Raw genomic sequence first — 18946 nt, forward strand, 5'->3', positions numbered from 1 at the left:
CTTTCCTAGAGCTTGGTTGTCTCCTGGTCACTGGCTTCCAGCTCTCCGAGAACCCAGGGTTCCGTGCACCAGGTTTTGGGAGAATGATCCGTTTATTTGACTTGCAGCTCCATTGAGGGTGATAGGGGTTGTGGTATCGTGGCGCACCTACTAATTGTGTATTTTGTGTCCCAGTATTTGGGCTAAATACTCTAATGGAGATTGTTACTGAAGCCGGCCCCGGGAGTGGTGAAGGTGGGTCTTGCCCGTGAGCTGTGCATGATTGTTTTTTTCCTAGCATCTTCTGTGCCTGCCTGAGGCCATCCTCCTCATGGAGCAAGCAGCATCACATGATGACCTGCCTTGCTCTGTCCCCCGTGACGCCCATGCTTGCCCCTGGGCGTGCTGCTGGTGCATGTGGAGTGGCCTGAGTCTCCATCCCCACCTCCTCCACATTGCCATGGCTGGTTTCTACCCCTGTGTGACGCCCTGGTGCCATCCTCACCCAGCCCTTCTGGAGAATGGGTGTGGAACATGGCTGCCCAGGGCTCTGCTGACATTAGCTACCGGACTACAATAGTGATATCTCTCATTCCACCTTCCTGGCTGTAGGAAACAGGAGGGCCTTGGTGGACCAGAAGTCATCTGTCATCAAACACAGCCCAACAGTGAAGAGAGAACCTCCATCACCCCAGGGCCGATCCAGCAATTCTAGGTAATAAATGGCAGAGCCATTGAAAAGTTCTTGGATAGAGGTAGCAATTCCTGTACCAAACTTGATGGATGCTCATGAGTGGGAGAGAAGCTCTCAGTTGGGTAGATGAAATCACGTGTGTATTGTTGTTTTTAAATATGTCTTTATTGATTTCAGAGAGAGGAAGGGAGAGGGAGAGAGAGAAACATTAATGATGAGAGAGTCATTGATTGGCTGCCTCCTGCATGTCCCCTCCTGGGGATTGAGCCCGCAACCCAGGCATGTGCCCTGACCTGGAATTGAACCGCGATCTTCTGGATCATAGGTCAGTGCTCAACCGCTGAGCCTTGCTGACTGGGGTGAAATCAGTTCTTGCTAGCACTTCTCATTCTGACTAAATCTCCATGCAACAGTAATAGTTCATGGTGCTGAGGAGAGTGAGACCTCAGTGGTGGGTACTTGGGCAAACCAGGCTCTGGAGAGGTGGGGGATGCCTTGGACTTGGACATCTGGACACTTGGCTTTGTGTTTTGCCCCTGGAGGCAGACATCTAGTCTGGTGAAAGGGCGGATGCTCTGCAGAGAAGCTCATGACCACAGAAGTGGTATGTGGCACCCACAGTGAGAACCAGCAGTTCTTGAAGGAGGTGGTGCACAGTGTGCTGGATGGCCAGGGAGTCGGCTGGCTCAACATGAAGAAGGTGCGACGGCTACTGGAGAGTGAGCAGCTGCGGGTCTTTGTCCTGAGCAAGCTGAACCGCACAGTGCAGTCAGAGGACGATGCCCGGCAGGACCTTATCCCAGATGTGGTCAGTGCTTGGGGTTGGGAGTTGGGATCAACTGGGAAGAGGGATGTGGACACCAAAGGCGATTTTGCCAACTCTAGCCCCTGGATTATTGTTGCAGGAGATCAGTCGAAAGGTGTACAAGGGAATGTTAGACCTGCTCAAGTGCACAGTGCTCAGCCTGGAGCAGTCCTATGCCCATTCAGGTCTGGGCGGCATGGCGAGCATCTTTGGGCTTTTGGAGATCGCTCAGACCCACTACTATAGCAAAGGTAGGGGTTGTACCAGTGGGGCAGTGTGCCGTCCAGACTCTCCCACTTGTCTCCGAAGAAAATAAACTTGTCCCTTGACAGAGTCCCAGTGCCAAGCCATTTCCCATCAGGCTTTGGGATTTTATTTTCTAGGGCATGTTTATTTGTAGTGGGTGTCTTTCTGTCATGAAAAATCAAATGTCCGTTTTTCCTTCCTCCTACTTCTTCCATTCCACATCCTGTTGTATTCTTGCCTTTCTCACCTCATTTCCATACCTTGATTCTCACTCACTATCTCTTTTTTTTTTAAAACAAACAAACAGACATGTTTTTATTGATTTCAGTGAGAGGAAGGGAGAGGGGGAGAGAGATAGAAACATCAATGATGAGAGAGAGTCATTGATCGGCTGCTTCCTGCATGCCCCTTACTAGGGATTGAGCCTGCAACCCGGCATGTGCCCTGATCGTTAACTGAGCTGTGGTCTCTTGGTTCATGGGTTGATGCTCAACCACTGAGCCACACCGGCTGGGCTCACTCACTACTACCTTTGACCACTTCTTATATTTGGTCTTTTCCTCAGAACCAGACAAACGGAAGAGAAGTCCAACAGAGAGCATAAATACACCAGTTGGCAAGGATCCTGGCCTGGCTGGTCGTGGGGACCCAAAGGCTACAGCACAGCTGAGAGTTCCCCAGCTGGGGCCTCGGGCACCAAGTGCTACAGGAAAGGGTCCTAAGGAACTGGACACCAGAAGTTTAAAGGAAGAGAATTTTGTAGCATCTATTGGTATGTATCACTGTGTTTGGTGTGTTGGAGGGTTTCTGGCTTAAATATCCCTCCCTCCTTTCAGTTCATCCAGAATCCTGCCTTTCTCTTTCCCATGCTTTGCTTTCTAGAAAGGGAGATAGATCTGTGTTCATTTCTAATGGTACTTCTCTGTATTTCTCTGTCCCTTATGCTTCATTTGCAGCCACCCCACCCACATCTTAACATGGAAGATTTTCTTAGGAGGCCCAGTGAGGCCTACTGCAGGGAGTCTGAGCTGTGCTCTGGTCCCTCTTTTTGTTTATTTCTGGATTTCTTCATGGAGTGGAGAGCTCCTGGAAACTATAAGGAAGTTTATAGGTGCATCTTTAAGCTATAAAATTATGATCATCTGTGTCTATAAAGCCAGTTTTCCCCTGTCCAACCATTACTCTGCCCTCAAATTTGCTCCTCTGGGGTGTGTCCAGCAATCTCATTGTCCTGGGTTCTGGACCTCAGGGTATAGATTTCTGAGTCAGCTTTTCTTTAAAACGTTTCTTACCGGAGCTTGTTTACATTTGGCATTTCTCCATTCCCTCTAAGACTGAGCCTAGTGAGCTTTCTGGATGTCACCTCAGTTTGACTCACCCCTATGTGACCTTGAGTCACCTAGGTTGTATCTTTCTTTTTCTGGTTCTAGGTTCTTGGGCAATATGCTTCTAACTGATGCTTCTTTGCCACAACTATTAACAGTTGCCTTATGCTCTCATAAATGATCATGAGGAACCAGTTTCCTTTTCAGGGGCAGTCAGCCCTGCCTTTCTCCTGCCCGAAGTGATGTTCCAGGAAAAGTAATGACCTGCCCACAACCAGGAACGTGACTTTGGGCAAATTGTTCCCCCTCTCAGGGTCTCTCTCTCCTCATCTGGGAAATAAGGGGGCTGGACTAAGTGGACTCTACAGTTCTTCCAGGAAAAGAATCGCTGTGCTCGCTCTTCTCTCTTCTTTACCCTACTAAGATGCTATTCTTGACATTTAATATTCTCTATGACCTCTGCTGGAATCCCAGATATCTGGCTAGAAATGGGTTTCTCATCATCAGGGCAGGTACTGATTCTGAGGGTGAGTTGGGGTTTGTGGTAGCAACAAGGAGGGATGCACACTGCCTGCATGAGTAACCTCTGTCTACTCCAGGGAATTGAACAGATTGGTGCTCCTGCTTCTGAAATCCCTTTGGCTTCTTGAGGTGATCATCTATCTTATCTGGAGTCTTCAAAAATTGGCTTTGCCAGCTCATTCGGCAGAGAGGGTGTGGTGTGGTAGAAGTTTAAACTGATCCTAAGTCACATGATCTTGAGGGACTGCTCCAGCCTCTTTAGGGTCAGTTTCCTCTGGCCAAAACCAAGGAGCTTGGGGAAAGGCTCTTCAAGCTCTTAATGTTCTGCAGGGTTTTTACCGCCGCATTGAGGTTAGGGTTAGACATTTGGAGTCTTTATTTCTTGAGTGAGGAGGAAGGCAGTAGATCTCTTGATTTTTAATCCCCCAAAATGAAGATCTCTTTTTATCTCTTGATTTGTAGTCTTATGCCCGAGACCGAATCAACTTGGGTGGGTGGGTTTCCATTTCGTCCGCCTGACCAGCCTCTGACTCTCTCTGTCTTTCTCTCCTGCTTACATTGCATCTGGGGTAGAATTGTGGAACAAGCACCAGGAAGTGAAAAAGCAAAAAGCTATGGAAAAACAGAGTAAGGAACAAATGCCCCTTCCCATTCCCAAGTCTCCCATACCTGCCAACTCCCCAGGCCCAGTTGGGGCAGGCTCCCTTTGTCAGCCCCACCCCAAATTTGCTCTAGGGGGGTATTTGGAAGGACAGCAGGTAGGTGGTATGTGATTCAGGTATGTGGCTCGTAGGCTGCTTCTTCCCCTCCCCTCCCAGCGCTCCGGCTGTAATTGAGGCGTCTACTGAGTAAAGTCCCTCTGAACTTGGTTCGTTATTGCTTCAGAGTCGGTGGGGAGAACGCTTGCCTATTTCAGGGCCCCTCATTGGCTGATATCTCCCTCACCCATTAGAAGGCCTGTGGGCACAGTTGGCAGAGATGGTTGCTGTCCCTCCGTGTTGAGTCTGTAGCTTCCCAACTCTCTCTGGTGGCTTGCCTAGGCACGCTTTCTTGCTTTCTGTCATTCTGTCCTTCTGCCATATCATGGTGGGTGGGTGGGGGCAAAGGGATTGGATTTAATCTCAAATGTGGAGGTTGTAGGGTGGGGGTAAACAGTGTCCATGGATACAGCTGGTGTTTCTTTCTCTCATCGGGCCCATCCTTTTCTCGCCCCTTTAGACATGTTTGTTTGGGAAGCACTGAGTGACCTGGAGACCCTCGGATGGTTTCAGGCTCCAGTGAAGCTCTAACTGAGTGCAGTGGAATGTGGTTTAGATGTTTGTTTGTGGAGCTTCGCTGTTTTAGGGTGATGTGCTCAGAATGGTCTCAGGTTGAGAAGATGGCTGCAGAGCCCCTTGAGGCCAGGTCTCATTTTCCTACTTGGTTCTTAAGGTGTCTGGAGACTGCTTCTTCCAGTGGGGCCAGAGGGGGCAGTCCCTGGGAAGGTGACTGGGACGTGCTGACCAGGTCTGGGTCCTGGCCATGCTGTTGTCCCACTCCCTTCCCCAGCCTGCCCCCAGCCTTTGTGTGCTGAGTAACAGAAGTCTTCCCCTACTCAGGGCCTGAAGCAATCAAACCCATCTTTGACCTTGGTGAGACAGAGGAGAAGAAGTCCCAGATCAGCGCAGATAGCGGTGTGAGTCTGACATCCGGTTCCCAGGTTTGTGACCCTTGTTGATAATTGTGAGTGTTAAATGTGCTATCTCAGGATACTTCCCTTTTTTTTTTTTTTTTTTAAACTATATCTTTATTGATCTCAGAGAGAGGAAGGAAAAGGGGGAGAGAGAGATAGAAACATCACTGATGAGAGAGTCATCATTGATCGGCCCCCTCCTGCATGCCCTGGACTGGGGATTGAGCCCTCACCCCGGGCATGTGCCCTGACTAGGAATCGAATTGCGATCTCCTGGATCCTAAGTCAATGCTCAACCGCTGAGCCCCGCCCGGCCAGGCCAGAATACTTCTTTAAGTAAAAAAAAAAAACAAACACAAAAAACAAGAAACCTTAAACCAACATAAATATTCAATAATAGGGGAATGATGAAACAAGTATAATATACCCGTATAATACAATATTATATTAAGATCCGTTAACTACATATATATATGTGTATTTTTTTAAATTCTCACCCAAGGATATGTTTATTGATTTTTAAAGAGAGGGGAAGGGAAACAGAGAGAGAGAAACACTGATGTGGGAAAGAAACATCCATCGGCTGCCTGCCATATGCCCCCTCACCAGGAATCGAACCTGCAACCCTTTGGTGCACAGGACGACTGTGCCAACCAACTGAGCCACCTGGCCAGGGCTCCATTAACTATATTTTTTAAAACATAGTAACATGAGAAAATGTTGATGAAGCTATATACAGTATGGTTCCAATTCTGTTTTAAAAATGTATACAGAAAAGTTTGAGAGGAAATATGCTAACGGCTTAACAGCGATTAATGTAGGCAGTTGGTTCCCGGCTTATTTTGTTCCCTTACTCTTTCATGTATTTTCATAGCGAGCATGTGTTTCTTTAGTGTTTATTATTCTTATTACGTACGTCATGGATATTTTATATTCAGAAACCAGTGATGGTAGAAGGAGGGGCATGAGGAGAAGAGGAAGATACGGTATTTCTCAGGGAGACAGAGTAGATCGGACCCCTCCCCTCGTGCCTGAGGCCCCGTGTCTTGTTTCAGAGGACCGACCCAGACTCTGCTGTCAGCGTGAGCCCGGCTGTCATGATCCGAAGCTCCAGTCAGGACTCTGAAGTTAGCACCGTGGTAGGGGAACACCACACTGGCATCTTGGTGGGCGGGGGGCTCCTCTGGAGGCTGTGCTTAGTCTCAGGTCAGCTCGACTCTCACAGAGGAGATGCTTACCTGTCACAGGTCTGTGTCCGTGGGATCAGACCCTGAGATTTCACCTAGGGCTTCTTGGGTAAAGAAGGTACTTCCAGAGGCTCTGGCTCACCTTGAAATGGGATACTTCTTTATGCAGCAGAGAGCTCTCGCAGCTTGGCATTTCTGGGACCTACCCTAGGGAATATCCCTTACTACCTTGTTTCCTTTCCAGGTGAGTAATAGTTCTGGAGAGACCCTTGGAGCAGACAGTGACTTGAGCAGCAATGCAGGCGATGGACCAGGTGTCGAGGGAAGCACTCACTTGACAAGCTCTCGGGGCACTTTGTCCGATAGTGAAATTGAGACCAACTCTGCCACCAGTGCTATCTTTGTAAGCTTTATTTACTAACAAAAGGAGACCTTTTTTTTTTTTTAATGGGGGGGGGGGTGGGTAGAAAAGAATAAAAATTCAGGAGGCAATTAGAAGTAAAAGAGGAAGTAAGGAGTGGATAGCCTCATATTTGGTTTTAAATAAATGTTTCTCAAAGCTTTTTAAACAGTCATTTGACTCCATGGTCTGGGTCTTTTAGAACCCTCTCCTGAATCACTGATGAGTTAGACGAAGGCCTTGAATCCTGTGTAGCAATAACCGCCGTATTTAAAATAGACAAAGTGACACCTTAGTAGCAATGTCAGGGCAGTTACAGCTCTCATCTGGTACCAGTCTACCTTTTATTCTTGTCACTGCTCTATTTACATAGCACCTTAAAATGGCACTTCTTTTAGTATTTTCTAACAGTTGTTCAAAGTTTTTATTCATTAATAAACATCTGTTAAGTGATTTACTAAATGCCAGATTCTGTACTGAAGAAACAGATAAATAAGGCATGATTTTTACTCTCAAGAAATTTGCAGTTTGGTGTATTGCTGTGACTAATCTCTCCTGACAGGTGAGGGGGACAGAGCCTTAAGAAAAGAAGAACTCGCCCTAGATCACACAGTACGCCTGTGATCGGTGGAGTTAAATTAATTCTTTCAGTCCTTGCCTTTAGACACACTGCTTTTCACTACACACATGCTACTTTAGGCAGTGAGTGTTAAGCACTCTGGTACACTTGCCACTTTATCAGATGTAGCTGAGAATGTATATTCTCTACCAGAGCTCATAGGGCCTTATCTTTGGTCTGTGGGGAGAATGGAAGTGAAATGGAAATGAAATCAATTATTTAACACTGGTGGCCATTCCCACCCCCGAGACCTCCTGTATAAGTGCTTCTAATAGAGAGAGTGACATCCCAGAGTGAACATATGGAATAGACTCTAGAGTCAGCAGAGCCATTCAGGTTAATGGACCTTAACTTTCCCTGAGTCTAAGGAGACAATTTTAATAAGAGTATTTTAAACCCTGCTAGTACACTTCCATTCTGGAAGTTAAGATAGGTGTTCTGGAGTAGCAGTCTTGCAAGAAGCCATTCAGCTGGGTGCTATCTTTCCTGGCACCTTCTTGGGACAAATTTTCACTTGTCTTGTGCTGGTTGGCAAGAGCTCTTCATACAGTTGAGTTGCTGAGAGCAATTACCTAAATTTCTTGGCTCAAAAAAGGCCGTTTTAGGGAATAAATTATATTAAGTCAGTATGGTCCATTGAACAAAGAATTGGGCTGTGAACCAGGAGGCTGGCATTTAGATACACTGATTAGATATTGCCTAATAACCTGAAATGGGCATGAAACCTCTTACTCAGTTGAAAGTCTTTTTTGAATGAATAAAGTCTAATATTGCAGAAGTGGCAGATAAAAGTTAGTGGTATTTCTAAGGGGCAGACATTTCTGAGGTGGTAGGAAAGAGGAAACTAACATTTATCAAATAGCAGATGTGCCAGGCACTGTTAAGTGCTTTATATGTATTTCCTTATTTAATTCCTGTAATAGTTCTGTGAGGTGAGTATTATAATCTTTCCTTTTTTAGGTGGAAAATGAGACTCAGAGAAGCTGATTTTCGTGCCTGAGGTCACATAGCTAGTAAGAGACAGCGCTGTGAACCTTGCTCAGGCTGACTTCAAACCCAATATTCTTTCTACTGCATCATGCTGCTACAGAGAATTTGCCTTTGTTTTGTTTTTAGAGCCAAGAGTCTTCTAGAGACTTAAGAGTAAAGATAAGACCAAATGTAAACTTGATTGCATGTTTAGGAGGCAGTTGCAGAAAGCAAGATTATCAGGTTGACTTCTGGTCCAATCCTTGAGGCCAGCAGAGTAGCAAAAGCAGGGCTGTTGGAGTATATGTTGTTAATGATGGTGACTGGTGTGTGAGCCTCTTAATAAGCTGTTTGGTTTACTTTGCGCCTATTCATTGGTACCTTAGGTGGCTGACCTATGACCTCTTCTCTGCAGGGTAAAGCCCACAGCTTAAAGCCGAGCATAAGGGAGAAGTTGGCGGGCAGCCCGGTTCGCTCTTACGAAGATGTAAGCCAGCGAGTCTATCTCTACGAGGGACTCCTAGGTGAGAAACAGAGCGGGAAGGTCCCTTGCACTGGAAGAGGGTAGCACTTAACAAGTAGCTGCTTGGCTTTTTGCTGATCTCAATGCTGATGTTAGAGGGCATTTTTATATCTGAAGCAGGTGACTTACTGGGTCTGGAAGAAGCAGTGGGTGACAACTTTCTAGAAAAGACTGGATTTTGGTATTAATCAATAGCCTCTGTCTTTCTGTCTTCCTTTCTTTCCTTTCTTGCTACCATGGCCCTCCCTGCTCACAAACTGGCAGGAAGGGACAAAGGATCGATGTGGGACCAGTTAGAGGATGCTGCTATGGAGACCTTTTCTATGAGTAACCACCTTTCTTTGTGTGCTGTGTTCATCCCTCCTGCTCGGGGGGGGTTGGGCCTCACTTGGAGGCAGTTGGGCTGTAGATCTGGGGTGGAGAGGCTCGGGTTTTCTTTGCCCTGGAATTTGCAATGACTCCCTTTTACTGGAGTTTACTCTATTTTGGTTGCCAGCTTTATTCTTTGTATGTTACATAAGCCCCTAAAAACCTCTCTCCTACACAGGCAAAGAGCGTTCTACTTTATGGGACCAAATGCAGTTCTGGGAAGATGCGTTCTTAGATGCTGTGATGTTGGAGAGAGAAGGAATGGGTATGGACCAGGGTCCCCAGGAAATGATAGACAGGTATGAGGCTTAGGAAATTCTTGGGAAAATTCAGCCTTTTCCCAGTTATTTCTGTGGTCTCCCACCTGAGGACTGACTTGTCCCTGGTCTCCTGCTTAGGTACCTGTCACTGGGAGAACATGACCGGAAGCGCCTAGAGGATGACGAAGATCGTTTGCTGGCCACGCTTTTGCATAACCTCATCTCTTATATGCTGCTAATGAAGGTAGCATCAGTTTTGCTTATGTGCAGCTACTGCTGCTGCTGGAAGGGCAAGGCTCATTCCTATTACCTGTTACCTAAATTCTGGGGCAGTTGGGAAGCTGACAGGACATCTTTCTAGGGCACGTTCTGAGCACTCTCTGCAGCTTACATGTGCTCCATTGATGTGAAGCTGCCAGGCTGTTGTGCTAAGAAAGCTTGTAAAGGTGACTGATGAATTTTAAATGGGGTTCCTTTTCTAAGTAGTTCTAGGATTCTAGTAGTTTTAGGATTCCCACAGAATACAATGAATTTTTAAAAATATGTTCTCAAGTAGTAGGTTCTAAAAAGTTTTATCATAGAATTTTCCATAGATATAAAGAGTTACCTATTAAAAAAGTATTGGTATGCCCTAGCAGGTTTGGTTCAGTGGTTAGCGCATCCACTTGTGGACTGAGGGGTCCCCGGTTTGATTCCGGCCAAGGGCACATACCTCGGTTGCAGGCTCGATCCCCAGCCCCAGTTGGGGTGAGTGTGGGAGGCAACCAATCAATGTGTGTTTCTCACATCAGTGTTTCTCTCTCTCTTCCACTTTCTCTGAAAAGCAATGGAAAAAATATCCTTGGGTGAGAGAAAAAAATAAATAAGTAAGTAAGCAAGTAAATAAATAAAAAGTATTGGTAGGTTCCAGTTTGACTTAGTTGTCCTTGGTGTTCATAGCGTGGGGAAGGTATGTTACCAAATAGAAGAATTATGCTCCCAAAGGGACTTAGTGAGTAGAGGAGAGTTGTTTTGACAGTGATCCCCTGGTTTCTCTTCTTTTTCTCCCAGTCTTTCTAAATATGAAGGGATTAGTTGATCAAATACAGAGAATGCCCTGCAGGCAGATCCTGTTGGTTTGTTTTATTTTCTGTTGTAAGGCTCGCTCTACTCTGTTGAACTTCAGGTGTTCCCCTTACCTCTGGTTAGGAAAGGGTGTTGACCTTTAAGGTGTCTTGTCTCTAAGTGAGCACACAGTGTTGCTACTCTAAGTCAATGTTTGTGAATTATACTCGAGGAACCCTGAGGGCTTTCAGGGCCTGGTTAGGGGTGAATGTTACAGTATTGGTTGGGGATAGGGAGGAAGTGTCCCCTTAAGCCCTAGTCACTTAAACCAGGACTGCTTTGAGAGCCATTTCCCTGGCAGAACATAGACTATTTTCTCTATATTCAGAGAGATGGTCTTTTAGAAATACCCTTCTTTCATACAATAGGAAGCTTACCTGTACCTTCCCTCTACCTCAGTTGAAAGGAGAGCAGATCCCTTATTAAGACCCTCTTTTGTCTTTCCAGGTACAGAAGAATGACATCCGGAAGAAGGTGAGGCGCCTAATGGGAAAGTCCCATATTGGGCTTGTATACAGCCAGCAAATCAATGAAGTACTTGATCAGCTGACTAACCTGGTAAGCATATCTTGGCCGTTCCTTAGGTCCCCTTCCATGGCACTTGTCAGCCTCCCAGGTTTGGGCCTTGTGACCTAATGCGAAGGCTTCACCAGTCATTTCTAGGTTGTATATTTTCAAAATCCCCAGTTCTGAAAATAGGGTTATTACTCTAGATGAGGCTTTAGCCCTTCTGTTCTGTGATAGGATTCTCTGTACTAAAACTGCTAATGCAGGCATTTAACATGTGGTCCGTGGGCCTCTGAGGATCCACCAGGTGAAAACCATTTTCATAATAGTATTAATATTATTTGCCTTTTTCACTGGTTGACATTTGCACTGATGGTAGGTAAAACCACTGGTGCCTTAACACAATGAAGACAGTGGCACCAAACCATGTTGGTGGCCACTGTTGTGTACACACACACACACACACACACACCCCCACACACCCACACCCCCACACACCCACACCCACACACACCCACCCCCCCCCCCCCACACACACACCTGTTTCACCTATGAATATCCTTGATGAAGCAGTTGAAATCATTAATTTTATTACATCTGATCCTTGGTTATACATCTTTTCAATAATATTTTATGTGATAAAATGAGACATTTACGTAAAGCATTTCTACTGCAAACTGAAATATGATTGTTTCAAGGAAAAGCAGTTGTGACAATTTGAGTTGCAAGGTAAACTGGCAGCATTGTTCATGGGACGGCATTTTACTTGGAAGAATGACTAACAAATTACGGTTATTCAGAGTTGGGTGTTTGGTACTTAAACCAGAGGCTTCCTGATATTTAAAGACTTTCCTAATGTGATTAATGATATTTAAAGACTTTTCTAATGTGATTGATAAGTGTGGATTTTTGATATTATGTAATATGTCAACATTTAGAAGAGCTGCATAACTTGATGAACCAGTATTTTCTAAATGACTAATGCGCGATGTTATAAATTCAAGTATGGGTGAAAGAGCCACTCAAAATGTAAGGCAGAAAAATGGATTTTAATGTAACAAAGTACAAAATGTTCACTGATGTGTTTTCAGATTCCACACTGCAACTAACTTTTTTAGAACTTCTGTTTCTTGAGGTCTGGTATAGTATCCAAGAAGAATATGCATATTTATCTGGAAAGGCTATTTAAGTACCCCTCCCCTTTCCAAATATATATCTGTGGGTCTAGATTCTCTCTATATATCTTAACCAAAGCAATATATCACAACAGATTGAATGCAGAAGCAGATAAGAAGTTCCAGCTATTTTTTATTAAGCCAAACTTTAAAAAGATTTGCAAAACTGTAAAACAGTGCCATTCTTCTCATGTCTTTTGTCTTGGGAAATATAATTGTTTTACAAAAAATATGTTATTTATGTTACTATACTATGGATTTATTTTTCATGAATTATTACTTTTAAATGGATTAAACATTTTAACATTTTCAGGTTTAATTTCTAGTATGGTGAATATCTATAAATAGTAACACACATAAACATAAGTGTTTGGGGGTTGTCAGTGATTTTTACGGAGTATAGGAGTGCTGACACCAAAATGTTTGAGAACACTTCCTGATGGCTAGTGGCCAGCAGAGCACAGTGCTAAGAAAGCTGATATGAATTTACCTGCTGAATGGGGGATTCTTGGCCCAGAGCGTCTGTGAGAGGGATGTATGGATGTCCCTAAAAGTTCTCTCTTTCCTCAGAATGGCCGTGATCTCTCTATCCGGTCCAGTGGTAGCCGCCACATGAAGAAGCAGACCTTTGTAGTACATGCAGGGACAGACACAAATGGAGATATCTTTTTCATGGAGGTAAGTGCTGGCTCATGCTACAGGCCCAAAGGAACATTTGAGAGTCAGAAGGAACTCCTAGAACTGATGCCAGGATATTTTCCCATTTATCTCATTTACCTTCACAATCCATTTATCATTAAGTTGTCAGGCACTTATGCCAATAGTATAATGGATTGTTCCCCATCATTCCTTTTATATATATTTAGTGTAAGAGATGATACATTCCCATTGTCCATAAGGCAGAAAAACATAAAGTGGTACATACATTGGGAAGCCTCGCTCTCCGTATCCCCGTGCACCTCGCCCCTTCCTCTTACAGGTAACCACTCTTAGAGGTTTCTCTTTGTATCTTCCAGTTTTCTTACACAAACACAATAAAATATGAACATAAATGCTTATTTTTCTCTTTTCTTAGCACATCGTATCCACTGATCTGTACCTTGCTTTTTTCATTAAACATACCCTGTAAACCTTCAGCATCAGTAAAAAAAAAAAAAAAAGAGCCTTTTCGTTCTTTTTATAGCTGTATAGTATTCCACTGTGTGGCTGTACACAGTTTATTTAACCAGTCGGTATATATGTACCCTTGGTTTTCTTCCAGATTTTTGCTATTGCTAATAGTCCTCTATGGATGATGCTACACCTGCTTCATTTCATACATGTGCAGGTTTATCTAAGAATTCCAAGAAGTGGGATTGCTGGATTAGAGGGACAGTGTATTTATAATTTTGGTTGACATGACTGAACTATCTCTTTACATATAATAGTCCCCTTCCCGCTTTATCAGTCATTTTTTTGAAGAAATTTGCCCTATGGAGTATCTTGTTCTAAATTTTTTGCTGTATCACTTGGATTTCTTATAAACTGGTAGTTCAACCTAGAGGTTTGAACAGTTTTAGATTTAATAGTTTGGTAAGAAGCTTCATAGATGGTACTGTATATTTATTTCCTGCTGGCTCACATGGTCAACCCTGCTAGTGGTCAGTGGGTTCAGATGTGGGCAGCCTGATTTACTCACTGTAGAGTTCCTCAGTAGTCTTCTAATCTTGCTTGTGATATGTTTTGCCAAGTAGAATTTTTTACTTTTATGTGGTTGAATTCATTAGTCCTTTCTTTTATGGCATCTGAATTTTGAGTCATAGTTTGGAAAACTCTTCCTTACTCCAGGATTAAAAAGGAAATGGCCACTTGACCGGTGTGGCTCAGCGGTTGAGCATTGACCTATGATCCAGGAGATCGAGGTTCGATTCCCAGTCAGGGCACATCCTAGGTTGAGGGCTCAATCCCCAGTCGGGGGCGTGCAGGAGGCAGCCAATGACTCATCATTGATGTTTCTATCTCTCTCTCTCCCTCTCCCTTCCTCTCTCTGAAATCCATAAAGACATTTAAAAAAAAAAAAGGAAATGGCCATGTTTTCTTCATAAGTTGTTTCCTTTTGGCTTAGTTGAATTTGATTTTCACATTCATGGATTTTATTTTTACTTATTTAAAGAATAGTTTATTGATTTTTAGAAAGAGAGGAAGTGAGAGGGGAGAGAGAGAAACATTGATGTGAGAGTGTAACATAAATCAGCAACCTCCTGCACAACCCCTGCCGGGGATTGAGTCCACAACCTGGGCACGTCCCCTGACCAGGAATTGAACCTGTGACCTTTCAATGTACTAGACAATGCTTCAACCAACTGAGCCACACCGGCCAGGGCTCCACCTATATATATATATTTTTTAAACAATGCTTCACTGAATATTCTTGAACATATATCTTTTTATACTCACATGAAAATTTCTGTGGGATAGCCCTGGCAGGTATCACTCAGTTGGTTGAAGCATTGTTGACTTCATCATCCCGTGCAGGCTTGCAGGCTTGATCACTGGTAGGAAGCGTGAAGGAGGCAGCCAGTTGTTTCACTCTCACATCGATGTTTCTCCCTCTCTTTCCCTCTCTCTTCCTCTCTCTCTCTCAAAAAAAAAAAAAAAAAATCTTTAAAAATAAAGATTTATGCAAAACTAGGGCTGAGCCAGGATTAGAAATTCGTTGGTTCCATTTTTTATCTCCTTGGTTAAGCCTGCCATGATCCCCTGACTCCCGAGGTGGTAAAGTGGAGGCATGAGCTGTCCTCTGAATATTTTAAATCCAGAGCATGTAAGAGGTAATAAACACTGATGGAAGTGAAAAGTGAGCCTCCTTCCTGCTTATAGGTTCCTTTCAATGACTTCTTTTCTTTCAGTAAACCTGGTGGACAAAGTGTCCAGCAGTTTAGTGTTTGTCTCCATCTAAGGAAGACTGTGAGCATAAGTCAGAGAGCCTGCCCACGGGATGCTCCCAGAACCAGCTGTCCCAGCAGTGTAGTGTGGCCTGGGATGCAAGAGACCCAACGGGACGGGAACCACTGAACTGCTCTTGCTTCTCCAGGTGTGTGACGACTGCGTGGTGCTGCGTAGTAACATCGGGACCGTGTATGAGCGCTGGTGGTATGAGAAGCTCATCAACATGACCTACTGTCCCAAGACCAAGGTGCTGTGCTTGTGGCGCAGAAATGGCTCTGAGACCCAGCTCAACAAATTCTACACGAAGAAGGTACCGTGACCTCCATGTGGGCTGGGGGTCGGCGTTGTGGGCAGTGTTGAGTTTCTCGTACGGAAGTTAAAATTTCAAAATCCATGTCTGGAGCCCCACTTTTGCCTCTAACTGCTGTGTGGGATTTGTAAAGCTGTCTCTGAGTTCCAGGCATCGGCCCAGGCCTGCAACAGCCATTGTGGGCAGAGTAGAGGGCGGGGACTCTGGAAGGCTTGTGTGACCGGCAGCTCTCTCCCCTGTGCCGCAGTGTCGGGAGCTGTACTACTGCGTGAAGGATAGCATGGAGCGTGCTGCTGCCCGACAGCAAAGCATCAAACCTGGTGAGAAGAGAACTCCCTGAGCACGTGCCTTCCATTTATTTTCATCAGCTTTTACTCATGTTGAGGCCTGGCCAGGAAGTCAGGCTGTGGGATGCCCCACCTCCCAGCCAGCTGATCACCTCCTCCCTCACCACAGGGCCTGAACTAGGTGGCGAGTTCCCTGTGCAGGACATGAAGACTGGTGAGGGTGGCTTGCTGCAGGTCACCCTAGAAGGAATCAATCTCAAGTTCATGCACAACCAGGTAGGTGCAAGTGGCAGCACAGGGCTTCCTAGCCCTGTTGTTCCATCTGCAATAGGATCAGTGTTAAGGTCCCCAGTGCTTTCCCAGCTAGCATGAGAAAGGGCCTCTGAGGCATTGGGAGAATTGGAACAGCTAGACCAGAGAGACAGATCAGAGGAGGGCACAGTGACGTTGACAGCCACCTTGAAGGTGCAGCAGGGAGGTTATATGGGAGACTGGAGAAGAGAGGGAGCCTCCATCGTCAGACTCATGAGACAGCACAGTGTGAGTGGGAGCGTCTCGCTTGGCCCTTCTTTGCACAGTGTCTGCCTTCCCTGTTCCCAGGGTGTGCTTTTGCTTGGTGGTTTTGCTTTGAGAATCAAGACCAGGTGACCTCGCTTGTGTGTGTGTGGTGTGCGTAAGTTTGCGTGTGTGCGTGAGTAGCTGGTATCTGTCCTATCCGGAGTGTGTGTGTGCTTTCTCTCCTGCTGATTCTTCTACCTACTCTGTTCTTCCTCCGAGTGTCCCCACTCTGTCCCTGCCCCACAGGCCCACCCGCTTCTTTTGACTGGGTACACTTCAGGATTCATCTTTCCCTCACTGTGATTCCACAGTAGGAGCTGACTTCCTTCTTTCTCTTGGTCTTTAACACAATGTTACTTTTTCTCTCAGTGAACATTCCTTGAGCTAATTCCTTTCTGAGGCCAGTGCATCATCCCAGGTCCGTTCCCACTTCTGACTCTTCACACAAGTGCCTTCCTGTCCACTTCCCAGATACACTGGTTCCTCTCCTGAGGCTTGGAGCCAGATCCAAGTGTGTGAAGCCCCCCAACTCCTGGCCAGGCAGCAGATACTCGGGGGAGGTGAACAGCTGGATTTTGTGCTTTCTCCCTCCACCTGCCCTTCTAGTTCTTCAGGAACCTGGCTGGGCAGCTTTGATGTGATGGCAGTGTGTTTTCAATAGTATATTTATTAGTAATATAAAGAGGGGTTTACCTAAGTACTTTTCTGGACTGTGAAGGTGCTGGCACTTCTTGGGGAGCAGGCTTCTTACCACATTTTAGTGCTATGGCCTCCTCTGATGCCTCACCTTCTGAAGATGAGATCTCATTAACTCCTAGATGCCCTCTGCTGGGTCCCACACTTGGTATATGGCCCCTTTGGACGGACCTAACGTCTAACTTACAAAGCATGTATGAGCTGGTCTGGAGTTTAAGGCTTTGCCCCAGAAGAGAGGGAACATCAGACCCGACTGACAATGAGATAAGGGCGGTGGGGTGCACCTTCTGCCACAGAACAGTCGGAGTTGAGGAAGCCTGGGACCCTCCGAGGGAGGTACGCAGTTGCGATGACAAATGGGAAAAGCACGGTCTTTGGAGTCAGGACTGACTTGGATTCGGAGCCCAGCTTCGCTATTCACGGGCGAATAAACTTTGTAATCCCCAGTGTCTTCATCTGTAAAGTGAGGGCAGAGCTCTGTACTGTGCCACAGAGGTGGGAGGACTGCAGGCAGTATTTGTAGGACTCCTAGTAGGTGCTCATGAGTGGTAGCTGTTGTTCTCATCACTTCGTGCTTCTTGGGAGAGCCTGGATCCTGTTTCGAGGAAGATAGCAGCGCCTCCACCCCGAGGACAGTCTGAGGGGAGCTTTGCGCCGCCCGTGCCAGCCCTCTGCGCCGGAGGAGGATGCATGGAAGGGTAGAGAGCTGATGGGCTGAGGGGGACCCCTGGGCACAGTGTCCCACAAACGCTGCCCTGGACACGGGGTCCGGGCGGGCAGCCCAAGCCAGCAGAGGGGCCTTCGGGTTGGGTTTGACCATTGAAACTAACGCCTGCATTTCTCTCCCATGCTTTCTCCTCCGGCCAGGAGCGGAAGGTACACGCCCTTTCTGCTGTCTTCGCTTCTTAGCGCTTTTGAGTTGTGTGTGTGTGGATTCTTCTGTCCTCTGGGAAATAGGTTTTCCGTGTGCGGGTGGGGCTGTAGCTGGGAGAGTGGGCTTTGTGGGGCAGGAGGAGCCTCTGGGCCTTACCCCACCTCCCTCCCTCTCTTGCAGGTTTTCATAGAGCTGAATCACATTAAAAAGTGCAATACAGTCCGAGGCGTCTTTGTCCTGGAGGAATTTGGTAATTACACTATTTTGCTCTTAGGTCTGGACTCACATGGCAGTAACTCAAACCTTGGAGCTCCAGAAGAGGGACTAGAGGCAGAGAGAAGAGCCTCTGCAGAGAGGTCTGGAGAGGCAGGAGTGATAGGGAAGAGAAGAGAACCCTGAGATGAGAGAAGGGGAGAAAGAAGAGAGAGATGGTGGTGGCTAGGGAGTGGGTCCCAGAAGAGCAAGTGGCTGTGTAGTCCAGGTTAGAGTTTAGAGGCGGCACTACAAGGATGGGATGAACTAGCACCAAGTCCCCTCGTTTGGCCAGCTGGTGGTCAGAAAGTTCTGGGGCAGAGCAGACGGGCAGTCCCCACGCTCTGCTGTGTTCATGTCTCCTGCTGCGATCCTCCTAAGTAGCCCAGTGCACCATCCACGCACCCCGGTGCCACCCTGGTGTCTGCCTAGCCTCTGTGCTGGAGGAGGGGCGCGTGGCTGTCCAGGCAGACTCACTCACTCTAGCAGGCAGAGAAGCCTAGTGGGCCCCAGAGGCAGCCAGGGCAGTTGTAGCTGGACACTGGGAGCCAGCCTCCCCCAGCCAAGCCGACATGTAGTGCAGTGGTTCTCACCCTGGGGCTTTGAGTTCCTGCTGTTTGTGCTTCATTCTTTTGTGCCCCTCGTCGCTGCTATGAAAACCTCCGTTCTCCAGCAGGTAAAGTGA

At 46.3% G+C, this 18946-nt stretch overlaps 1 protein-coding gene across 13 annotated transcripts in view; it reads left to right on the top strand.

The window, feature by feature from the left end:
• Positions 1–18946, top strand: part of MADD (MAP kinase activating death domain) — a 36711-nt gene that overhangs the window by 14274 nt on the left and 3491 nt on the right. For 3 of the 13 annotated variants that reach the window (XM_016204002.2, XM_016204005.2, XM_016203999.2), the window contains exons 16-32: positions 175–234; positions 592–694; positions 1295–1481; positions 1579–1729; positions 2290–2496; positions 5170–5270; positions 6299–6382; positions 6675–6833; positions 8834–8942; positions 9489–9609; positions 9709–9814; positions 11122–11232; positions 12927–13034; positions 15430–15594; positions 15842–15914; positions 16051–16157; positions 18190–18259. In XM_016204002.2, coding sequence (XP_016059488.2) covers positions 175–234; positions 592–694; positions 1295–1481; positions 1579–1729; positions 2290–2496; positions 5170–5270; positions 6299–6382; positions 6675–6833; positions 8834–8942; positions 9489–9609; positions 9709–9814; positions 11122–11232; positions 12927–13034; positions 15430–15594; positions 15842–15914; positions 16051–16157; positions 18190–18259 — 2022 coding nt within the window. Of the gene's footprint in view, positions 1–174; positions 235–591; positions 695–1294; positions 1482–1578; positions 1730–2289; positions 2497–5169; positions 5271–6298; positions 6383–6674; positions 6834–8833; positions 8943–9205; positions 9269–9488; positions 9610–9708; positions 9815–11121; positions 11233–12926; positions 13035–15429; positions 15595–15841; positions 15915–16050; positions 16158–18189; positions 18260–18946 lie in introns of all 13 variants that reach the window. The other 10 variants (XM_087821868.1, XM_087821870.1, XM_087821866.1 and 7 more) reach the window with 6 other exon arrangements.

Source organism: Miniopterus natalensis, chromosome 11, assembly GCF_054644295.1.
Source record: "Miniopterus natalensis isolate mMinNat1 chromosome 11, mMinNat1.hap1, whole genome shotgun sequence".
In the NCBI taxonomy this organism is placed as follows: Eukaryota; Metazoa; Chordata; class Mammalia; order Chiroptera; family Miniopteridae; genus Miniopterus; species Miniopterus natalensis.